Source organism: Equus asinus, chromosome 2 (assembly GCF_041296235.1).
Source record: "Equus asinus isolate D_3611 breed Donkey chromosome 2, EquAss-T2T_v2, whole genome shotgun sequence".
Taxonomy (NCBI): Eukaryota; Metazoa; Chordata; class Mammalia; order Perissodactyla; family Equidae; genus Equus; species Equus asinus.
In genome coordinates this window covers 125,618,416-125,640,081 of record NC_091791.1, presented here as the reverse complement: position 1 = coordinate 125,640,081, position 21,666 = coordinate 125,618,416, and the positions used below count along the sequence as shown (strand labels likewise).

Genomic DNA, 21,666 nt, shown 5'->3' with positions numbered 1-21,666 from the left:
TTATCCTGTTTTTTTAGTATTTCAAGATAACCAAATAGCCTTAGTCAATGAGGTAAAGCTCTTCTTTACAGAAAAATACCAGCTAATGTAGAAGGATTGACAGAATTAGAAACTAACTATTTTGTAACTCCCAATTAAATACTTGGTTGAGGCAAGGATCATCAAGGATGCTAAAGTCATTAGCTGAAAGGTGGATGTGGTGTGAAACTGGGTATTTGCGTGGTGCTAAAGAATCACCTCCTGTAAAGAACCCAATGTCCCTCAACTGGTAAATGGATAAACACATTGGTACATCTACACAGTGGAATACTACTCAGCAATAAAACGTATTGAACAAAGGGGCTGCCCTGGTGACATAGTGGTTAAGTTTGCATGCTTGACTTCAGTGGCCTGGGGTTCACCGGTTTGGATGCTAGGCATGGACCTACACACCACTCATCAAGCTATGCTGTGAGGTGTGCCATACACAAAATAGAGGAAGATTGTCACAGATGTTAGCTCAGGGACAGTCTTCCTCACCAAAAAAAAAAGTATTGAACAGATAAGCATGACAATGTGGATGGATCACAAATGCATTATGCTAAGAGAAAGAAACCAGATTCAGAAGTCTACATACTAAAGATTCTATTTATATGATATTATGGGGAAGGCAAAAACTATAGGGACAGAAAGCAGATCAGTGGCTGCCAAGGGGTGGGGTGGAAGTGTTGACTACAAAGGCACATGGGCAAATTTTGGGGGGGGTGACAGAAATGTTTTCTCTCTTGATTGTGGCAGTGGTTACGTGAGTATATGTATTTGTCAAAACTCGCACTCGAAAAAGGCTAAATTTCACTATATGTAAATTATATCTTAATTTAAACAAACAACAGGAGACCAGCAAAACAAAGTCACCCCATAGATTACTTAGTGGTCACAAGGTGTGAAACATACCTTTACAACACAGAGGTCTGGCTGCCACAGCCCTATCCATGATCAATTTCAGCCTCACTAAAGTGGGACAACCAGATGCTAGGCGCCTCCTAATGTGATGCAATTTGGAGTGCAGAGCAGCACGTAGGAGGTATCCTTGAAGATACATAGCCAGGTATTCAGATCTGATTCCCAGTGTCCAGGAGAAACTACAGACAGAGGAACAAGTTAACACCACCTGAGGAAACATTCAGCTAATCCAGAATGTGATCGGGCATCTCAAAGGGCAGCTGGCTCGGACTCTTCAGAACGGTATGAAAACCAAAAAAAAGGGGGCGAAGTGGGTTGGGGTAATTCCATCTAGATTAAAAATTATTTGAGAGACATATAATCCTTGATTGGACTATACCTTGAACAAGCCAGCTATAAAAGACATTTTGGGGACAATGAGGGAAATTTAGCTTGATTTCCCAAGTAGCGCTCCCTCTTCTGTGTTCTGAATGTGGACTAGGTGTTAGATGACATTAAAAAATTATTAACTTTATTAGGTATGATAAAGGTATCATGGCTTTGTAGGAAATTGCTTTTCAGAGATGCATGGTAACAGATTAGGGATGAAATATCATAATTTGTCTAATTTACCTAAAAATACTCCTGCCAAAATAAATGAATAAATAGACAAAGCAGGGAGGAAGCAGAAGTAGTACGAAGGGGCAAATTATGGCTACGGGTCAGGCACCAGGCCTGCTACACTGACAATGACATGCAGACACCTTACAGAGGCCTGCCGAGCCTGCCCAGACCTGACCTTGGTTGTGTGTCTTTGATACTGGCTGAATACGAGGTTGACATAAGGGAAACCCTATTGTAGAAAAGAAACCATATTGTAACTTTGAAGGATCTCTGACTAACTAACCCAGCTGGATATGCACCGGCCAGGAGACCCACCTGCTCTGTAGATGTTATGACCTCTGCTTGTGCATATACCTCCCAGGGGCGATAAGATGATAACTTCGTTCTTTTGAGTTCCTTAGGAATGTGATGACCCCCGAACAGAGAGTCTACGCTGATAGCCATTATCAATGAAAAGTGAAAGATCCAGTGTGGCAACTCCTGGGTCAACATTTCTAACCCCTTCTCCTGTAACCCACTGGCCTATATAACTGCTTCAAGATTCTGTTCCCCCCTTGAGATGGTTCTTTTGGACATTAGTCAGCCATCGTCCCTCTTGCTAGCAAGCTGTAATAAAATGCCCTTTCTATGCCACCTTTGTGTGGTAACATCTTCAGGCCCCAGCACACCCCGAGGTACACTCCAGCCACACAGGCCTTCTTTCAGTGGGCCAATCGGTTACCTACCTCCAGGCCTTTGCACTGGCTGTCCCTTCCAGCTGGCATGTTGTCTTGTCCCCACTCTTTGCCAGCTGGCTCTTTCTGAAGTCTTAGCCTAAATGTCATTGCAGAGAGACCCTCCCCCACAGAAACACCTGAAGTGGGTTCTGCTTCCGAGCCTGTTTTTTGTTGCTTGGCTGCACTTCCCACCGGCAGGTGGTGGTGATGATTCTGTTTGTATGTTATGCCTGACTGTGCGTGAATACTTAGCACCACCACCGGGTCTCAAGTGCGCTCCCTGCGCACATCTGCAGGTGCCTCTGCATTGAGAGGTTGCCAGTGTTTCCTGCTGGCAGTGCCTACCCTGTCCCAGACTAGCCAAGTGACTTCTCCCAACCACGCAGACAGCTGCAACCCAGGACCTCAGACCTGACTCCACATCACACCAGCACCGGGCAGCAGGAAGCCAGGTTCCTCCACCACTTCCCAGACAGGTCACTGCCCCAAAGCCTTTGCCATACCCCAGACCCCCTAGCTCGGGGGCCCACCCCGAACAGACCCTACCACCTGAGTGAAGAACTACACTTCCCAGTAGGCTCTGGAGGAGCGACCACAGTTCCCAGCATGCTCTTAGTGCACTCCCACCCTGGCATCATCCCTGAGTGGCTGCCGGCTGGCCCAGAGCAGCGCCGGGCGCAGGTACCCTGCGGCGGGGACGGGCAGTGGAGCAGTGTGCAGCAGAGCTGAGGAGAGGATGGGATTAGGGGGCCTTGGGGAGGAAGGGAGCCAGGATTAACCCGGGACGGGCGACGGGGCTGAGGGGCGGGGGCCAGGAAGCGAGCCACCAAGCGCCCGCCCTTCGAGAAATTAGAAATCTAGACTTTCACCTTTCCGGCAAAACAAACCCCTTGCGGGTGCCAGGCCCCAGGCGGCGCTGAGGTGGGGCAGGGGAGTAAAGGAGTTGGCCCAAGTTAAATGCCCCCCTCTGCCCGACACACACCTTCACCTTCGATCTCACAACGTCCTGGGGGAAGAGGAAAGTGACAAACTATCCGCCTCCGCCAGGTGAGGAGGCGAAGTATGCTAACCTCGGACGGAGGCGCCGACTTGGGCATTTCCTACCATTTCCCCCATCCCCCCCCCCCCCCCCCATAGCCTGGAGCTCAGGGAGCCCTTCTTGGCCCCTCTGTTCTCCTGCCTCAGAGCCGTGCGGACCTGGCTCCAGCACAGATGTACCTGGAGACCCCTGCGTTCCCTCCTCCTTGTCCTGGCTCTGGTTGGACCAGTGGCTTGTGGCTGAGCCTCTGAGCATTAGTTTTCCCTGCTCCCAGCTCCCAGGCAGGGTCAGGTTCACTGTCGCACGTGGTGGCAACAAGCAGGCCTGGTTCTAAGCGCTCTGGTGGTGAACAAGCAGGGCGTCCACTCTGGGGTGGGAGTGGAGGTAAAGGCAGATAGATAACTTCAGGTCCTGGGAATACCACGAGGGAAAGAAAAGGTGTGTGTGGGGAGGGATGCTACCTTGGATAGAGTGGTCAGGGAGGGCCTCTCTCAAGTGTTCCCAGACTGAGGGGACAGCAGGGGCAAAGTCATGGGGATGGGAAGAAGAGCAGTGTGTTTGGAGCAAGTGAATGAGGGGGAGCCTGGGAAGATATGAGATGACAGTGTGGGCCCAGGAAGGATCTGGACTTTCTTCTAAAAGCAGCACGCATTCTTGGAAGCCCTTCGAAGGTATTAATGATCAAGGCAGAGTCACAGTTCCCCAGTGCCCTGAGCTTTCCCAGCATTTTCAGTTGGGGGTCAGGGGCTGTGGCCACGCCAGCTGACCTTCCTGCCAACTCTAGCTGGCCATGGCTCCTTCTGACCCTCAGGGTTCTCCTCTGTAAAATGGGGATGGTAATTCTTCTCTCACAAGGTACATACCTGGCCCAACCTGCTGTCATCCACCCCCAACAGGGCCTGGCCACCCCTCCCACAGAATGCCTGAGGGCCCTGAGCTGCATCTGGCCAGCCGCTTTGTGAACGAGGCATGTGGAGGGCTGGTGTTTGGTGGGTGTGTGGAGAAGTCACCCATCAGCCGCAACCCTGAGGTGCCCTTTGAGAGCAGTGCCTACCGCATCTCAGCCTCAGCCCGTGGCAAGGAGCTGCGCCTGACACTGAGCCCCCTGCCTGGGGCCCAGCCCCCACAGGAGCCCTTGGCCCTCGTCTTCCGCTTTGGCATGTCTGGCTCCTTCCAGCTGGTACCCAGGGATATGCTGCCACCGCATGCCCATCTGCGCTTTTACACAGCTCCACCTGGCCCCCGACTTGCCCTCTGCTTTGTGGACATCCGCCGCTTCGGCCACTGGGACCTCGGGGGCGAGTGGCAGCCAGGCCGCGGGCCATGTGTCTTGCTGGAGTACGAGCAGTTCAGGTAGGGCCAACACCAGGTGTGATGAATGCAATACTGGTCTCTGGGCCTGGCTCTGTTAGTGCCTCTGTTGGCCATTGAGGGGTGAGTCCCAGCCCCTCCTAGGCCTCCGTCCCTTCAGGGAGTGGGCAGAATGGGTCTCATGTGCCCCACGGCTATGTCCCTCCAGGGAGAATGTATTACAAAACCTAGCTGACAAGGCCTTTGACCGGCCCATCTGCGAGGCCCTGTTGGACCAGAGGTTCTTCAATGGCATTGGCAACTATCTGCGGGCAGAGATCCTGTACCGGTCAGCAGGCAGGCCATGGGCACGAGGGCTGGGGTGGGCTGGGTGTGCCCACATTCCCCACTGCTTAGCATGGCTCCCTCTGTCCATCCCATGGCAGGCTGAGGATACCCCCCTTTGAGAAGGCCCGCACGGTTCTGGAGGCGCTGCAGCAGCGCAGGCCGGTGAGGGTGCAGGGGGGGATGTGCACACACCTGTCAGTGCAGGCCAACAACAAGGGTACGGGCTGGGTCAGGTGTCTCCAGCTTAGCTCAAGCAAGTCCATTCTGGGCTTTGGGCCTCAGTTTCCCCTTCTTTACAATACTGGGGGGGGGCAGGGGGGACGGGGGGTGGTGAATGAACCATCTCTGAGTCCTGCCAGGCTCAGAGGGGGTTGGGTCTGTACCCTAGAGGGTCAGCTGCCTTCTGGGTGACCCTGCCTCATGCTGAAAACCAGGTCCTACCCCTGCCCCTTCTCCAGAGCCCGGCGCTGACCCTGAGCCAGAAGATCAGGGCCAAGCTGCAGAACCCAGACCTGCTGGAGTTGTGCCACTCAGTGTCCAAGGAAGTGGTCCAGTTGGGTGAGGCCCGGGAGGCAAAGATGGCCAACCACCTCTGCCTCAGCATGTTGTGTAACCTGGGACAGTTCCTGCCCCTCTCTGGGCCTAGTTCCCCTCCTGGTGAAGGGAAGTTTCTAGACATAGTTGTTGCTAAATGGACTAGACCTCCTCACTTGTCAGGTGTGTATGTCCTCTAAGCTGCCCATGAGGCAGGCAGGGCAGGGATTCTTAACCCCACTCCAGGATGGGAAAGCCATGGCCCAGAGTGGGGAAGACACCGGCCTGAGGTCACACAGCTGGAGAAGGGAGAGCCTTGGACCCCTGACTCAGTCCATCAGCTTGTATAGCTGAGGTCTGGGCCAGGTCTTACCAGGCTCCCCCTCCTCTCAACCTGAGTCAGCCCTCTGATCTCTGCCTGGTTCCTCTGTCCCACAGGGGGCAAAGGCTACGGGCCGGAGATCGGGGAGGAGGACTTTGCTGCCTTTCGAGCCTGGCTGCGGTGCTATGGCATGCCAGGCATGAGCTCCCTCCAGGACCGGCATGGCCGGACCATCTGGTTCCAGGTTTGGGCCCTCGTGCTCACACAGGGTGGAAAGGCCTGGGTCACAGCAGGGCAGGAGCTGGAGTCTCCCGGGGGTCACACTGTCCCTTCCCTATGCTGCCCTCCCTCCTGAGTCCCAGGGTTCCAGCTAGAGGAGCAGCCCATGGCAGGGGGGACTTGTTGATGTTGGCTCTGACCTGGCAGGGGGTGGGGGCAGTCAGAGTGGCTTCCTAAGGGAGGAGCTACACTGATCTGGATGGATAGGTTTGAGTGCTGCCTCTCCAAGGAAAACTATCCTACCCCAACCAGGTTGATTCCAGAATTCTCCTCATTCCATTTTAGGGGGATCCTGGACCTCTGGCACCCAAAGGTAAGCTACTTCTAATGTAATAAGCTAAGAGAGCAGAAAGGACTAGCTGCCTGCAAGGCTACAGCACCCTTCTCCCAGTCCCTACCCCAACCCTGGAGTCACCCAGAGTGGGAGGGGGGAGTCTGGAGAAATGGGGCCAAGGCCATAGGACCCTGCACTCCAGTGTCAGTGTCCTGCAGGGGGCAAGTCCCACAAGAAGAAATCCAAGGGACTGCAGCAGGGACCTGAGGACAGAACGGAGGTATGGCTCCCTGCTCCTCCCTCTTCCCTGCACTGTCCCCTGCCCTGGCTGCACCTCCCAGGCCAGGCGTTTGGGCAGCTGCCTTCCATTGACAGTGGGGGGCAATAGTGGGTCCTAACCAACCTCTGAACTGCTCTCTGAGCCCCTCATTGACCTGTCTCTCCTCCACCCAGGACCCTCCACCCCCAAGCAAGGCCCCTTCTAGGACACGAAGGGCACGGAGAGGCCTCCCTGAGCAAACTACAGCCCAGCAGCCCAAGGGGACTAGCCTCCAACAGGACCCAGAAGCCCCTCCAGTCACTGAAAAGGGAAGAGGAGGGGGCAACTAGTACTCTCAGGTGGGCCTTCCTCAGCATCCTCCTCTGGAGAGGGAAAGGGCACCACTGAAATGGGCTCTCCAGGAGAAGAAGGGATGGCAGTGTAGGTGGAAGGAATGTGTGGACAAAGGTGGGATCCCGGAAGGCTGTCTGGGCAGTCCTTAGCCTGGGGTCTGAGCTGCCACCTCACCTGTCCCCCCCTAGACACCACAGACCCCAAAGATGAAGCCTGACACCCCACCCTTGGAGCCTGAAGGGACTTCTGCCTCTTAGCAGGAGGGTCTCTTTGCTTGCATCCACCCTTCCCACTGCCTTGCGCTGCATCTGGGAGCCTGTGTGGTTTCCTGGAAGCAGGTAGTGGTTGAAGGGGGCTGGATGACCCTGGCCCTATGGCTGTTCCCTGCACAACTAACTATGATGTTTTTAATTGTACCCCACCTTCCCCATTTTTAAAGCTAATGTGAAAAATGCTGTATTTTTTATAAACTGATAAACTTGAACTTCTTGGCACTTCTTGGGCTGGCTGCAGAAAAGGTCTGGGATGGCCAAGTTGGGAAGTCCATCTCCTCAGCAAGGCAAACTGAGCCCCATCCCAGTCCTCAAGGCCATTGCTCTCAGAGGACAGTCTGCCTCTGCAGGGACAGCCCCTCAGAGGTCGTGCATAGACCCTGGCCCAGGCAGTCCAGGCTCCATAGCTCCTGCAGTCTGGGATTCCTCAGGGCCTGTAGCTGCTCCCCCTGCCTGGCCCTGACTAATCAGTGCTCCTCTCCTAGTGGGGGCAAGCCAGAACCCACCCAGCCCCAGGCCCCCTGCCTGCTGACACAGGGGAGGAGCTTCTTAGCTCGTGGTCTTTTAGCCGGCTGTGGTCACCAGTATCCTCCATCTCTCTCATGGGGGCTGCAAACCAGACCCTGCACACACAGATAACCTTAGATTTTGGCCCTTACCTCAAATGCCTGGGAAAAAGCCTTCTGCCCTCAAAGCCTGAGGATGGGCGCTGAGGGGAGTGAGTAGGGGCTACCAGCAGGGTTCCTGAGCCAAGGATTTATTGTTCAAGAGGTGGCTCATCCTGCTTCAGGCTGGGGAGGCAGAAATGAGGAGCCCCCAAAGCCTTCCACAAACAAAACCCCGCCCTCAGGGACTCAATTCGGTGGGGGCTGCAGCACGAGCAACAGGGACCGCACTTGGAAGGGAGAAAAGGTGAGCTTTAGGCGGGCGTCCCGAAGGGGCAGGTGGCCAGCAGGGTCGCGCCGCTCCAGGAGGTCGCAGCTGAAGAAGAGGAGGGTACCATGAGGGCCCCGCGAGGGCAGGACTCCCACTCCCACCCCCATCCCGCCCCGTGCCCCACTCACAGGACGGCCTCCTGAACCGGCAGCGACGTGTGCAGCCAGCAGTCAACGTGGCTGCCGTGGGCCTCGTACAGCCTCAGGACCAGCGTGCGGCCCTGGGGGCTGGTCTCAGCCTGCAAAGGGAGGCGGGCGGTGGGCAGGGAAGTGGGCGGGCCCCGCCCGGGGTCCCGCCCCCGGCGCGCCCCGCCCCTTGCCTGCTTGACTGTCTCCAACACCACCGCGGGCGAGGACACGGAGAAGGCGCTCCAGGCGGCGGCGGGCGCAGGGCCGGGGGTGGGCAGCACCAGCAGGGGGAAGTTGACGCTGTAGGCAGCGCGGATAACGCCAGCGTCCTGGAAGGAGCCTGGGCGCGGACCAGAGAGGGACGCGTGGTGGAAAATGGGGGTGGGGAGCGGGACTGCGGCAGTTCTCCCCATTGACTGTTGGAAATCTAGGCTCAGAGAGGGCCGAGGCGTCGGGGCACGGTGCTCACCCTCGTGTGGCATCAGCGCGTAGGTGAACTCGTGGCGCCCCATGTCGGCAGTGGCATCAGGGGCTTTAGGCGCCCGCAAGCTGGGGTAGGGAGAGTGGTACAGGCCAGGCTGGAGCTGCTGTAGTTCTGGCCCGGGAAGACCCGCGCCCCACGCCACTCCCCAGCCCCGGTGGGCACCCCACTCACAGTGAGAGGCTGAGGACGCTGCCTCGCACCGACGCGCCGTACTTGGAGTCGTTGAGCAGGGCCAGCCCGAAGCCGTGCTCTGACAGATCCATCCAGCGGTGCGCCCACACCTGCAGGGCAGAGCCAGACCCCCTTGGGGGCCCTGCCTCCTTCCTGTGCTCCAGAGCTCCTATCACTAGAGTGAGGGCAAGCTCTGGGACGACAGAGCTGAACTCCAGCTTTCAGGATAGGAGGCCCTGGGCACCCCACCCACCAGTCTCAGCCTCAGTTCCTCATCTGTGAAATGGGGATCCAGTACTTACCCCACCAGCTGGGTCTGAGTATCAGACTAAACAAAGCATTTAGCACAATGCCTGGCATATGTTAGGAACAGCAAATATTGATCCTCCTCCTCCTCACCTCTTAACCACCAATTAGTCTCCTCCAGCCAGGGAGGATCCAAACCCCCTACCTAACTGGATGTCAAACCTCAAATCGAGCCCAGTCCCAAGAGGTGTTGTAGTGGGTGGGCCGCTGCAGATGTCCAAACTGGACCTCATAGGTGGCCTGGGGGCTCCGCACACGGGCAGGGAACTCCACCTTCAGGAACTTGTGGGCCTCATGCCAGTGCACCTGGGGTGGAGGTGGGGGGGGCGGCAAGGGGAGGCAAAGACACACACAGGCTTAGGGCTGGCCCCTCCTCACCAGCGACACCTGGGGAAGATACCTACCGCCCTGCTCCCTGCTACCTCAGTGTGGAAGCGGACATAGGGGCAACCAACATCTAGCACGACCTCCTGGCTGAGCCGACTGTTGGCACTGATCTGCAGCAGGAACCAGGCGCTGCCCCGCACGCCGCCCTCAGTGCCCACTGCCAAGGTTCCTGCCTGGCCCAGCACTGGCTTCCTGTGGGACAGGAGTGGGAGGTGCTGAGCCAGGGGAGGCTGATGGAGGAGCCCAATAGGCCTGTATTCCCACCCCACCATCAAGTCCTGTCCACCCGCACCGTGTCTCTAGGTGGTAGTCCATGACGTCCCATGCGTCCCAGTACAGGGGGACATCATCAAACAGCACAAACTGGTTCCCCACAGTGCCCTCAGCAATGGCCTCCCTGGAAGGACATGGGGATTGGTGCTTTATAACTGGATGATCTTGGCCTCTCCAGCTGCTTGAGGTGGGGTACGGCAGGGTGAGAGGCCCAAGGAACAGGGGGTACTCCTAGCCCAGCCTGCCCTGTTCCATGAGTTGGTCCCAGCCAAGAACCACTGTGGGCTCCTATGGGCAGTGCTGTAGTCAGGGAACAAGGGAATGGAGTCTGGGATTCACAGGAGAGGGCAGGCATGGGAGACAGCAGTGAGGGGTTGGCACCTGCCAGAGGCCACCAGCACCAGGGATGTCAGGCAGCCAGTCGGGTCCAGCCTCACCCGGATGATGCCGTTGTCCAGAGTCACAGAACCATCAGTCTTGGTGGGAGGGGGCCTTGAAGCTGAGTCTGCAGGGTCTTTCCACAACCAACAGCACCCCACCCCAGCCCCGGCCCTGCCTGACCACTTGTTTCAGGCTAGGGAGCTCAGAACTCCCCTGTTGTTAAGGTCAGCCCAGGACATCCCCTGGCCCCCATGGGATGTGCCAGTACTTACCTCTTGCACCACGAACACAGGCTGCTGGGGCAGCAGGGGCTGCAGTGAGGTGGGGGCAGGAGCAGGAGCATAGCCCATGCTGGGTACTGTCACCAGGGCTGGGAATGAGGCCTGGGCATCAGTGCAGCCTCCCTGACCTTCCATGAGCCTCGCTTGGGGGGTGAGGGCATTGAGAGTGGATACTACTACTACTCTCCAGCCAGAGTGGATGCTACTCTCCAGCCTGGGGCACCCCAGGACAAAGATCCCCAGGGAAGTATCTCCACCTCTCAGTCTGGCCTTGCTCCCTCCTGCTGCAGGGCAGCCCTTCTCCCAGCTCATACCTAGGCTGTGGGCCCCGCCAGGCCTGGGCAGGGCCAACACTTCAGTGCGCTTCCAGGGCAGTGTGTTGACAATGAGGAGGCCCTTGGGACCTGGCTCTCCAGCACACAGGGCGGCGGCTGCAGCACTGAGCAGTGTGTTGCCATGGGAACGGATGTCTAAGGAAAGACTAGTCAGTCATGGATGGGCAATGGGCCTGGGATGACCCCTGAGTCCCCCACAGGGGACACCCTGGGCTCGGCCCTGGGTGTTAGAGAGAGCAATGGGAATGTCATGAGCCTAACCTTCATAGTGGCACACGGCTTCCTCCGCCACCAGCTGGATGCAGCTTCCAGTCACCACGTCATGGAACTGGTTCAGGAGCAGGAGCCTGCAGGGGCGAAGGGCAGGGATGGGGAAGGCCAGGAGGGTGGGAGGAAGGAAGGCTGGGAGGGGCAGCCACAGAGGTGTCTGGGGTGAGGTCAGGTGGGTGGCAGGAGGCAGAAGCTGGGCTGACCTCCAGAGGTCCTGCAGCTGGGCTGCCGGGTATAGGAAGTGGGCACTTCGGGCCAGGGCCAGGCTGCTGAGCAGCTCCACGTCGTGCAGGATCCGCTCACATTCCCGGTTCCCCTTCTTGATCTGAGCCCAGGGTGGGGGTTATCAGTCTAGAGTCTCTTCAAGCATCCCAGGACACCTTCCAAAGCCCTCCCTGCCTCAGAACCCCTGATGGTTCCTCAGGGCCTCCTGGTTAAAGCTTCTCGTGGGGGACCTGTCCCAAATGCCTTCCTCCTCTCCCCTCATTCCAAGCCCCTCCTCCTTCAGGGATCCTCAGTCCTGGCTCCTCCAGGCTCCTGACCCACCCAGCTCTTGCACTTCTCTCCTCTCAGCTCCTCCTTGGAACACAAGCCTCTTCCCCAGGTCTGGGCAGGCTCTGACCCCTGCTTCCTTCTCTGACCCTCTGCAGATCAAGGGCACACCCTCCCTGCTCAGCTGGGCGACCAGTTCCTGACCTGGGCATGTGTGGTATAGGTGCCATTGTGCAGCTCCAGGAAGAGCTCCCCGACCCATGTGCACAGCTGCCCCGAGTCGCTCTCCAGCGCTGAGAAGAGTTGCCCCGGAGAAGACAGCTGCACTCTGAGGGATACCATCAGCCTGGGTCTCCCAGCCTTGAGGGGCCACATGGCTCACCCTTCCTCCGCGCCAGAGTGGACAAGAGATTCAGCCGCGACAGAAAGGAGCCACCCCAGAAAGCTCCCTTTCCACACAAAGCCAGTTCTGGACACCCCAAGAGAGTTCTCTCTCTGGTAGGTTTAGGCCCCTTCCCACGCTCAGCTTTTTCCCCACCCCCACCCCCAGGTAGAAGTTGGGAGGAGCCCATGGTCCAGGATTGGAGCAGAAGAAGGCCCAGTGGAGGGATTGGGCCCAGTGGCTGAGCAGAAAGAAGGGCTCAAGGCAAGGGCTGGGGGCAGGACTGAGTGAGCACGGAGGGCTGCTGGCAGGCTAGCCTGACCTGGGCAGCCCATCTGTATTGCGCAGCCGCTTCAAGCGGTCCACCATGGTCTGGGTGGGGCCGCCACCTCCATCCCCAAAGCCAAAGAGAAAAGCACTGTGGTTGGTCCGCCCTTTGTCCTGATTTTTGGTCACGGTCTTCAGCACCTGGACAGGCAGGGACAGGTCAGCATGGGTCAGCCTAGGAAAGGATACCCAGCCTCTCCACCCTGACCCCCCTACCTCAGCTACTAGGTGCTGTCTCACCTCCTCCACACTGCCCTGCATTCCATATGAGTCACCAGGTGGGAAGTGGGCCAGCACACGAGAGCCATCCAGCCCCTCCCAGAAAAAGGTATGGTGCTGCAGTCAGGGAGACAGGGGCAGAGGAGAGAGGCCAGAGCCAGGGCTGAGGCAGAACTGAGCCCTCCAGACCTGCCCCTGCCTGGTGTGTGACCCTGGGGGAGGCATGTCCTCTCTGGGGGAGGTTGGGTGGTCTGTTCGGGACCCCACAATAAGCCTGGGGAAAGGTGAATGGGCCAGGTGGGGACCCAGGCCCACTCTGACCCTGACCCCCTGGGGCCTGCTTACCGGAAAGGAGTTCACCAAGTTCCAGCTCAGCTTTTGGGTCAGGAAGTGCCGGATGCCACAGCTGCGCATGATCTGGGGGAGCTGCGCTGAGTAGCCAAACGTATCTGGCAGCCAGAACTGTGGGGAAAAGGGCCTCTGGGGCATGGGAACCAGGACTCTTGGCAGAGCAGCCGCAGCCTTAGCCCCTCATCACACACGTCAAGCTCCAGCACCATCTGCCTACAGGTGCAGCAGCTCCCAGCCTACCTCGGAGCACATCTTCCCAAACTCCTGCAGGAAGAAGTTCTGGCCCTGCAGGAACTGCCTCACCATGGCCTCTCCACTGGGAAGGTTCCCATCCTGGCAACGAGGGAAGAGGGAAGTGCTCGGGGTCAGCATCAGCCGGCGAACAGGCAGGAACTCAGGCCCACCCCACCCCATCAGGAGAAGCCAGAAGCCTGACATGGGCTACCGCCAGTGCCAAGGCAGTATCCATCTCCTTATTTCAGGCAGGACGGTCTGTGTGCCAGAGGGGAAGTTCCCGGGACTGGGTCATGCAGATAGCCTGTCACATGCTTAAGACCCTCTTCCCCCTTGGCATCCCAGGCCTTAGGATTCCAGGGACTAATAAGGGCTGCCACAAAACGGAGGCAAAGGGCAAAACTGAGGAGGGAAGGCCATAACGCTATGGCCTGAGGCTGAGGGGGTGCAGACTGCACTTACCATCTCCACCCAGGTGCCCCCCACAGGCACAAACTGCCCACGGCAGGCGAACTCCTGGAGCTGGGCATGCAGCCCAGGGTAGTGGCTCTTCACCCACTCGAGCTGCTGTGCCTGTGGGGCAGGTGGGGTGGGAGCTGGGCCAGGAGTGATGAGGACCCCACCCAGGGCTGAGTATCTGGGGCCCAGTGGGCAGCTGAGGGTAGGGCAGAGCCATGACCCTCAGGCCTGAGAAGCCCTCGGAACCTCACCCTCAGACCTATTGGGCTTCAGGTGCCCCCACACAGCTGTCCCTCTGACCTGGGAGCAGACAAAGATGAACTCAGGGTTCTGCTCCATCAGCTGCACGGCTGTCACCCAGCTCCGGGCACATTTCCGCACAGTCTCTTTGAAGGGCCAAAGCCAGGCTAGACAGGGAAGAGGGTGGAGATAAAGGGTGGAGGGTGAGCAGCAAGGTCCCCAGCTCCTCACAGATCTCCAACCTCACCCCTGCCTCCCAGCACTCCAACCAGGCCAAGCCTGGGCCTCCAGAGGGTCATCCCAGCTTTCCTCCCATCCTAGGCCCTTTTCCCTGTACAGCCCCGTGGCATCCCTCCAGAGCTGTCACTTCAAGTCACTCCTGCAAGGTGGGAGGAGAGGGTGGGGAAAGGAGACCCACAGGGCTATCAGGTCAATTTTACAGCTCAGCAGATGGAGGCCCCAGGCCCTGGAATAGCCTCACCCTGAAGTTTAGATATCTCCAGAGAAGATCCTGTAAGAGGCAGCAGGGGTTAACTCTTCCCCTGCACACACGATGCATATCCCAGAACAGATGGGGCTGCCTGAGCCAGCCATCCTGAGTGAGACACAATAGCCTCTCCTGACCTCTAGGCCTCAGTTCCTTCCTTACCAGCCTGGAGTTCCCCCCAGACCTACCCACCCAGCCTTGGCACATCAGAGAAAGCCCTTGTTCTTGTGGCTCAAAAACTTTAGCTGCATCAGATTCAATACCTTGGGGAGCTTGTTAAAAATGTGCATTTCCCATAAGCCTCATAGGTACTGCAAACTCATCAGGTTCAAATCTGAACTCCTGATCCTCCCCAGGAAACCTCCACCTGCACTTTGAGCTCCCATCTCAGTAACTCCCATGTCACTCTTCTCTGAGGACTTGACACCCATGTCAAACTCTTACTCTATCCGCACTCAGTTCAAAGGTCACCTCCTCCATGAAGCCTCTCTTGAATCCCCCTGACCCAGCTGGGTTAAGCGCCTCTTCTGGGCTCTCCGGACCCCTATACTTCCCTCCATCGTGGCACCAACTGTGCCTGCCTATTGTGTGATCATCAGTCTCTATAATCCTACCCTCTATTATCTACCATGGGGCCACATGGGGCATCAGATTTTGTTGAAAGAATAAATGAAGCCACACCTAGCAAAGCCCACAGTCCAGTCCCCTTGCCCCATTTTACAGATGGGGAAAACTGAGGTCCAAGAGGAGCAAGAACTTGCTGAGGATCACGCAGTGCTTCCAGGGCACAGCCAGGGCTTCAAGGGCACTCCTGCCTCCCCCAGCTAACCTGGCCAGCTGCTGCCCTACCTGTATCAATGTGACAGTGCCCCATGGCGTGGATGGTATGTTGGCTTTCACCTCCACGTTGGCCAAAGAACTTGGAGGCCAGGGCCTGGGCCACTGGGAAGGTCTCAGGCTGGGCAGGGTCACACACGTTCACGATCTGGTTGGCTGTGTATAGGGCCTGGAAGCTGCGCTGGTTGTCTTCCCCGAGGCCCTGCAGGAGGGTTCTGCCCCTTAATCCCTGTCTCGAGCAAGCGGAGTCTACAAAACTAGGCCCTGGCTGATCTCCCAAGGGTTCTCAGCAGAGCTCCTCCCCACCTCCAACCTTTTGCTCCTGCTGGTCCCCCTGCTCAGTACTGTCTACCTCCTCCCTTTCACATAGGGAAATCCTCTCAACACTCAGGCAGGCAGAAACACTCACTATTCTGGATCCCCAGAGTCCAAACTATCTGACCCAAGAAACAATCTCTCTGCAGCAGGGCTCTGGAAAGTGACCGGGTGGGGTGGGGGTGTCCAGTACCTTGGCCATGCCCAGCAGCAGCTCCAGATCCACCAAGAGCTTGTGGACATCTTGGTGGAACACGGCCAGCTCAGCCCGGCTCACTTGGAACATCTTCTCTGGGTCAGGGGCTGCAATCATGGTTCCCTTACCGGCCCCCAGGAGGCCATTGCAGGCTACTTCCACATAGAGGGTCATGCTACAAATGTGGGGAGCAGCCTCAAGTCAAGGGACTGGCAGAGGACTCTGGGGGCTTAGAGTGAGAGGACCAAGGAGGCAACTAGCTGACCCCTCTCCATTCGCCTCCAGGATCCACCACCCAGAGTATCCCACTGCAGTGCCTCAGGTGCATGTGTGAGAAGATCACGGTAGAAACACCAGACTGAAGGCATGTTCTGTGGATGAGCATTCTACCTCGGTCAGGGAGAATAAGTAGCCAAGTTTGGAACCGTGTGAATTATGCTGCTACTTAGCCTTTTATTTGCAAAAGCTGTCTTTACAAAGCACTGACCTGGTCTCAGAACCCTGTTTGCATATTATAAACATGTTTGGATCTCCAAGGTCCAACCTTTCAGAGAAAGATCCATCAGCCAACACAGGGCAGGCCACTCCTTGGAGCAGCATGTGGGCTGTGTGCTCTTCTACTCAGTCGTCAGAGAGCAAACGTGACTTCCTTGGGGAAGCCTTCCCTGACCCTCCTCTTACCCCTCTCCCAAGTCTGGAACAGATTTCTCATATCGAGCTCCTAGTATTTTCTTTCAGAGCCCTCATCAGTTTTGTAATTTTTTTTTTCAAAGATTGGCACCTGAGCTAACATCTCTTGCCAATCTTCTTTTTTCTTTCCCCTTCTTCTTGCCAAAACCCCCCAGTACATAGTTGTATATTCTAGTGGTATGTCCTTCTGGTTGTGCTATGTGGGATGCCACCTCAGCATGGCCTGATGAGCAGTGCCACGTCCACGCCCAGGATCCAACCGGCAAAACCCTGGGCCACCAAAGCAGAGCTCGTGCACTTAACCACTTGGCCACAGGGCCGGCCCCAGTTTTGTAATTATATAAGCATATATGAGTCTCCCTTGATGTCAAAGACCATATACTCACCATCATACTCCTGGTGTCTGGAAGCATTGGGCACACAGCGTTCAATAAATATTATAAAGTAAAATAATGTCTAAGAGGAGTTTTTAATGATGTCATAAAATGCGCATGTTATAATATAGAATCAAAAAAATTAGAATGCAAAATAGCAAAGAAATACAACCTCAACTAGTAAAAACTACACCTGAAAGAATTCCTGAGATGAATGATGAGATGTTAATAATAGTCATCTCTAGGTGGTGGGATAATGGGAGCTGTTTACTTCTTTGTGCTTTTCTGTATTTACCACAAGAAGGCAAATATTATTTTTATAGTCAGGAAAAAAAAATCCTGCTTTTAAAAAACAAACTATGAGATTTGAGGATGGTTGTGTTCAAGGTGGGTATGTTTCTGAGATCACTCTGGGCCTCAGCTCCTCTTCACCCACTGGTGTCCCCTCCCCCACAGCACTGGTCAACCAGGGCACAGGGACTCACTCACCTCCGGGGGTCTCCTTCCCCCAGCCTGTCAGTCAGGACATAGCTGGTCTTCTCCCCCTCTTTGGTCAAACCCTGGTGGGGAATGGAGTGAAAAACACAAGGCCTGAGGCTTTTGGACAGTTCAGGTGAAGTATAAGCTGAGGGAGGCTTATACTCTGGGTCCCCAGCTCTGGCTCCTCTCTCCCAGGCAAGGGCAAGATTGACAAATCAGGGAACCCTGGAAGCAGGGCCCCAACCCCCTGGCAGCCAGTGCCATGACCACCAAATGGCACCTGTTTACCAGCAGAAAAGCCTCTGGTCTTATGGGAAGGGTCTTGGGTAGGCATCAGGAGATCTGGGTGTGGCTTCTGGTGAACTCTGTACCCCTGAATAAGTATCTGAAGGGAAACTCTATGAAGTCAAGTCAGGGACAAGTTGGCCTCATTCTCTGCTTTGTCCTCAGTGCTTAGTACAGGGCCTGGCCCAGAGAGGGCACTCAGGAGACATTTGCTGAGCCAAGGGAGGGAGGGGGCTAATGAGGGAGGGAGGGGGTTGCCATCTGTCCATACAGGAGGAACAGTCCTAACCTGAGACTGTGAGTTAGTCCAATTGGAATGGAAGCTGTGTGAACCTGAGCAAGTGAACTAACCTCTACATAACTCAGTTTCTTAATCTGTAAATGGCGTAAAGACTCACCATATAGGATTAAAAAGATTAAACGTGATATAGTTGGATAGATAAACAAGACATTTAATAGTGGTTATATCTGGAGAATTGGGGTTGAGGCGGTAAGGAGAGATCCATTCCTTCAGGGGAAGAGGACCTAAATTTTTACTTTTTTTTTTTTGAGGAAGATTAGCCCTGAGCTAACATCTGCTGCCAATCCTCGTCTTTTTGCTGAGGAAAACTGGTCCTGAGCTAACATCCGTGCCCATCTGCCTTTACTTTATATGTGGGACGCCTGCCACAGCATGGCTTGCCAAGCGGTGCCATGTCTGCACCTGGGATCCAAACCAGCAAACCCCGAGCCACCGAAGCAGAACGTGCGAACTTAACCGCTGCACCATCGGGCCAGCCCCAAATTTTTACTTTATATTATCCAGAACTGTTTGAAAGTTTCCCCCTATAAGCATATATTACATATAATAAAACTTAGTTTATTAAGAACTAAAAATAAAAAGTGATATGTCCTGCAAAGCCACTAGTCTGGCACCTGGCACCTAGTAGAGTTAATAAATGCATCTGTTGTACTCAATATTACTATATTTGATTAGTAACTATTTCCAGCCCAGAATGGTAATGTGGTCAGTCAGTGGCAGGGCTGGTCTAGCACAAATTACGTTGAGACTCATCAGCTATCCATTTGACGTCCCAGTATGAGAGGGACCAGTTATACAGGGGCCCAAGCGGCAACTTCCCCATTTCCTGAAATTCTGATACCACCCTGAGGCAGAACCACTCAGCTGTGGCTTCTCCAGAGACCAGGGCTGAAATGTGACCATACCTGTCCCTAGGACAGGGCTCCTCACCTGGACAGGTTCCCCATCGCGCCACACCAGGCCTTCTCCATCACTTTCCCAGCGAAGGTGAACTTCCTGACCCACCCATGCTTCCGGGATAGTCAGCTCCACTCGGAACCAACAGGTCCACCATCTGCAAGAGAGCCACTGAGATGGGCCTAGGGATTGAAGCTCTGTCCTTTTGACATATTTCCTTGGATTAAAGGTTAGCAGGGGCTTGAGACTTTCTCCAAGCATCTGCAGCATCACAAGACATTCGGCTTTGATCCACAAGATAGGAGTAACGGGATGTGCAGCAAGGTGAGGAAAAGAGGCACAGTTGTCAGGGGTCCGTGATCCGTCCTAGAGTGTCCTTCCTAAGGGGAGTCCAGGGACTGGGAGAGGGGGGGAATGAAAACTCCCATGAAGACTGAGGGACCAGGGAGCTGTTCCCAGCAGAGGGTGCTGCTCTGCCCCAAGAGGCTTAGGTCCAGGGCAGAGGGCCGACATTGGAGGTGTGGCCCTCGGGGATGTGAGCAAGCCGGGAGGGTGACCCTCCCTTTGGCCCGCTGGCTCCGCCCTCCCTCTGAGCGTTACCCACGTGGGTCCGAAGCTGTCGCCGACCTGCGCGGGGCGGAAGTCTTGCTGGACGGCCTCCTGGTAGGGAAGCCTCTCCGGCGTCAAGAAACTGGAGAGCGCGGCCACCGGGCAGCTGTCCCCGAAGAGCCTGGGTGGGAGGGGCCGGTGGGCACGCTCGAAGCCGCCCCCTTTCCGCCCGTAGGCCAGCCGGCGGGTGGGGACACACGTTCCCTTGATTCACCGCCGAGAGGGCCGCCCCACACCACAGCACCCCCCCAACCGCTCCTCTCGGGCCCCTGGCCTGTCCGCCGCGGGCACTCTGTCCCTCAGCCCGGGTGGCCGCAGCTTGAGTTTCCCCCCGGAAAGCAAGGCTGAGACGCGCGAATGCGGCCTGCTGGCGCCCCAGGCGTGAGGGCCACACCTGCCGCGGAGGTTACAGTCGGTAAAGTAGAGCGGCGACACGAATTTCTCCACCCGCTCCAGCGTAGTGCGCCAGTGCTTCAGGGCCGGCGCCGCCGCCATTGCCATCGCCGGGCGCCCGCTCTTCTCCCCGGAAGGCCGCCGGCGCTGCCGGCGCGGTCCACGGCCTGGAACCAAAGGTTCCGGCGCCTTCCAGCCCCGGGCAGCTTTTCTTGGAACACCAGCGGCTCTCTGAAACTCCGCCGCTGTGAACTTTGAGCAGGGAGCTGAAAGCTAAAAGCAGCGCTGCGGAGGTCTTCCTCTATCTTGTCCGAGCTGGTGGCCACTGGGCAAATCCCTACATAAAATGGGAAGTTGGACGCTTAGATTCTCCGAAAGGCCCGGGCCAGAGAGAGAGGAATATTAGACACGACGGGCAGAAGCCTCGGCTGCTGCAAACGCAGGTCACCCAGCCTCAGAAGCACGCAGCGGGTACCCCCTTGCCCTCCAGTCTCAGCCCGACCTCTGGATCTGACTACCTCCAAAAACCTCTCTGCTTAACATGGAAAGATCGCAAGGGAGCGGTGCTTCCAAACTGATCGGCAGACACAGTGATAAATAGAGAGGGCTTTGCATCTAGTAACCTGCTTCCTCTACAATGTATTTTAAGTGTGTACCTAATTGTCGCACATCACCAGAAACTCTGGAAAGATTTTGTTTTGAGATGGCAGATCACAGCATAGCATTCAAGATCCTAAGAGAATAACATTTCACCACACAAGACTGAAGAGTTTGGAGACGCCATAATGCCAGAAACACCACCGATTTCAGTCTCACATTACCCTTATAGTCCATTGGCTGCTTTTCTTCCCTGCTAGGATTGCCAGGGAGTCCTTGTCTATAAAATCATCAGGAAGAAAAATATATACACAACATTAGCCCTGATATTTTAATGGAAATACTGACCAAGTCAAGTTTACAACATTTCATTGCAAATCACATGGAAAGGTGACTAAGTACAGAATACCAAATGTAAGTTAAAATAAAGGTAACTTGCTTCTATAATACAGGCTGGGTTTAGAGCTTGGAGCTCAGATGTCAGAAGGCAGGAGGGATAAAAATGCTGCTTGTGAAAATCCTGGCTGTAGGGGAAGCTCCCCCCGCTTTTTGGTTGCACTGGTGGGTTGGGTTTTCCTCCTGCCCTGCAAGCATAACTACTCTGGACATAACCCTGTGCAGATACAGCAACAGCTGGGGCTGCCCCTGGTCAGGCCCCATAAATCTCCCCCGTAATTCCAAGTCAACAAGATCTTTCTTGAACAAGCACGGAGGATTAGGTGAGTTATTGCTAGGAAAACCTGAGATCTTCCCCCCAAACAGTATGTAGCACTCTACCCCCAAAGTCAGGCACTGCCCACGCTTCATCCCAGGATCTCCTCCCACAAGGCTCTTTTGGACTCAGTCTCCTGGCCTGGATCGCCCTCATCTACCCACCCTCCAGCAACAAACAGTCTAAAATCAGAGAAGTCTGTGTGTGTTTCTAAAAGTCCAGAAGACAATTTGTGGTTTTTTGGTGGTAGTGGTGGCGACTTTTAATTAAAAAGCAAACAAAACCACACAAAATACTGCTGGTTACTTTACAACTATGACTAGGGTAATGGTTGCTGAAAAAAAAACCCACCAGAGTACTAGGAGGGGCTCAGGTGGTCTTTGTTCAGAAAGTCCAGGCTGACCACATATAAAAATCCTAATCACTCATGTTTAAATGCCTGCCAGTTTAAATTTATGTCATTAAAAAATATTTATATATATACACACACATTCCATTTGTGGTTGCTAATGAAATGCGTCAAATCTTCTCCCTCCCAACTTCATTTATACCACACACCTTACGTACACTTCTTTTAAGTACTGATTTGGTATTTAAGTTGTTCA

The 21,666-nt window shown here is 55.5% G+C and overlaps 2 protein-coding genes across 22 annotated transcripts; one reads left to right on the top strand and one right to left on the bottom strand.

Annotated features, from left to right (window-relative positions):
- The first annotated feature begins 1,086 nt into the window (after positions 1 to 1,086).
- On the top strand, positions 1,087 to 11,956 carry NEIL1 (nei like DNA glycosylase 1). Of its 16 annotated transcripts, none has more exons than XM_070497678.1 (10): positions 1,087 to 1,224; positions 4,197 to 4,653; positions 4,820 to 4,939; positions 5,037 to 5,100; positions 5,397 to 5,655; positions 5,911 to 6,038; positions 6,359 to 6,386; positions 6,566 to 6,627; positions 6,801 to 6,965; positions 7,149 to 7,441. In XM_070497678.1, exons 2-9 carry the CDS (start codon positions 4,220 to 4,222, stop codon positions 6,954 to 6,956), a joined length of 1,251 nt encoding a protein of 416 aa, XP_070353779.1. In that variant the 5' UTR covers positions 1,087 to 1,224; positions 4,197 to 4,219; the 3' UTR covers positions 6,957 to 6,965; positions 7,149 to 7,441. The 16 variants fall into 16 exon arrangements, 12 of the variants coding, with proteins under 12 accessions (XP_070353779.1, XP_070353803.1, XP_014696894.3 ...); XM_070497702.1 differs by lacking the exons at positions 1,087 to 1,224; positions 7,149 to 7,441 and adding exons at positions 2,804 to 2,942; positions 11,835 to 11,956 and having other exon boundaries at positions 5,397 to 5,496; XM_014841408.3 differs by lacking the exon at positions 1,087 to 1,224 and adding an exon at positions 2,804 to 2,942 and having other exon boundaries at positions 5,397 to 5,496.
- MAN2C1 (mannosidase alpha class 2C member 1) lies at positions 7,974 to 19,963 on the bottom strand. Of its 6 annotated transcripts, none has more exons than XM_014841398.3 (26): positions 19,754 to 19,963; positions 19,355 to 19,480; positions 18,784 to 18,907; positions 17,277 to 17,347; positions 15,721 to 15,898; positions 15,225 to 15,414; positions 13,949 to 14,055; positions 13,652 to 13,762; positions 13,196 to 13,288; positions 12,950 to 13,066; positions 12,626 to 12,721; positions 12,381 to 12,526; positions 11,881 to 12,004; positions 11,388 to 11,509; positions 11,176 to 11,261; positions 10,894 to 11,049; positions 10,571 to 10,681; positions 10,299 to 10,431; positions 9,937 to 10,041; positions 9,680 to 9,836; positions 9,420 to 9,563; positions 8,952 to 9,061; positions 8,766 to 8,845; positions 8,488 to 8,636; positions 8,297 to 8,406; positions 7,974 to 8,213 (listed from the first exon to the last, which is right to left on the bottom strand). In XM_014841398.3, the coding sequence occupies exons 1-26, from the start codon at positions 19,858 to 19,860 to the stop codon at positions 8,087 to 8,089; spliced, it is 3,180 nt and encodes a 1,059-aa protein (XP_014696884.2). In that variant the 5' UTR covers positions 19,861 to 19,963; the 3' UTR covers positions 7,974 to 8,086. The 6 variants fall into 6 exon arrangements, with proteins under 6 accessions (XP_014696884.2, XP_070353733.1, XP_014696882.2 ...); XM_070497632.1 differs by having other exon boundaries at positions 10,299 to 10,393; positions 10,571 to 10,668; positions 12,626 to 12,700; positions 19,754 to 19,962; XM_014841396.3 differs by having other exon boundaries at positions 10,299 to 10,393; positions 10,571 to 10,668; positions 19,754 to 19,961.
- Positions 19,964 to 21,666: the final 1,703 nt, after the last annotated feature.

What these genes read in the sequence shown, in the direction of transcription:
- MAN2C1 (XM_014841398.3), bottom strand. Translation starts at nt 19,860, where the DNA reads ATGGCAATGGCGGCGGCGCCGGCCCTGAAGCACTGGCGCACTACGCTG. An exon ending in GGGGAAGGAGACCCCCGGAG is followed by an intron (nt 15,899 to 17,276) that starts GTGAGTGAGTCC and finishes CCACATTTGTAG; the next exon opens with CATGACCCTCTATGTGGAAG. An exon ending in GGGGCACCTGGGTGGAGATG is followed by an intron (nt 13,289 to 13,651) that starts GTAAGTGCAGTC and finishes CCTCGTTGCCAG; the next exon opens with GATGGGAACCTTCCCAGTGG.
- NEIL1 (XM_070497672.1), top strand. Translation starts at nt 3,872, where the DNA reads ATGAGGGGGAGCCTGGGAAGATATGAGATGACAGTGTGGGCCCAGGAA. An exon ending in CGGGCAGAGATCCTGTACCG is followed by an intron (nt 4,940 to 5,036) that starts GTCAGCAGGCAG and finishes ATCCCATGGCAG; the next exon opens with GCTGAGGATACCCCCCTTTG. An exon ending in TAGACCTCCTCACTTGTCAG is followed by an intron (nt 5,656 to 5,910) that starts GTGTGTATGTCC and finishes TCTGTCCCACAG; the next exon opens with GGGGCAAAGGCTACGGGCCG.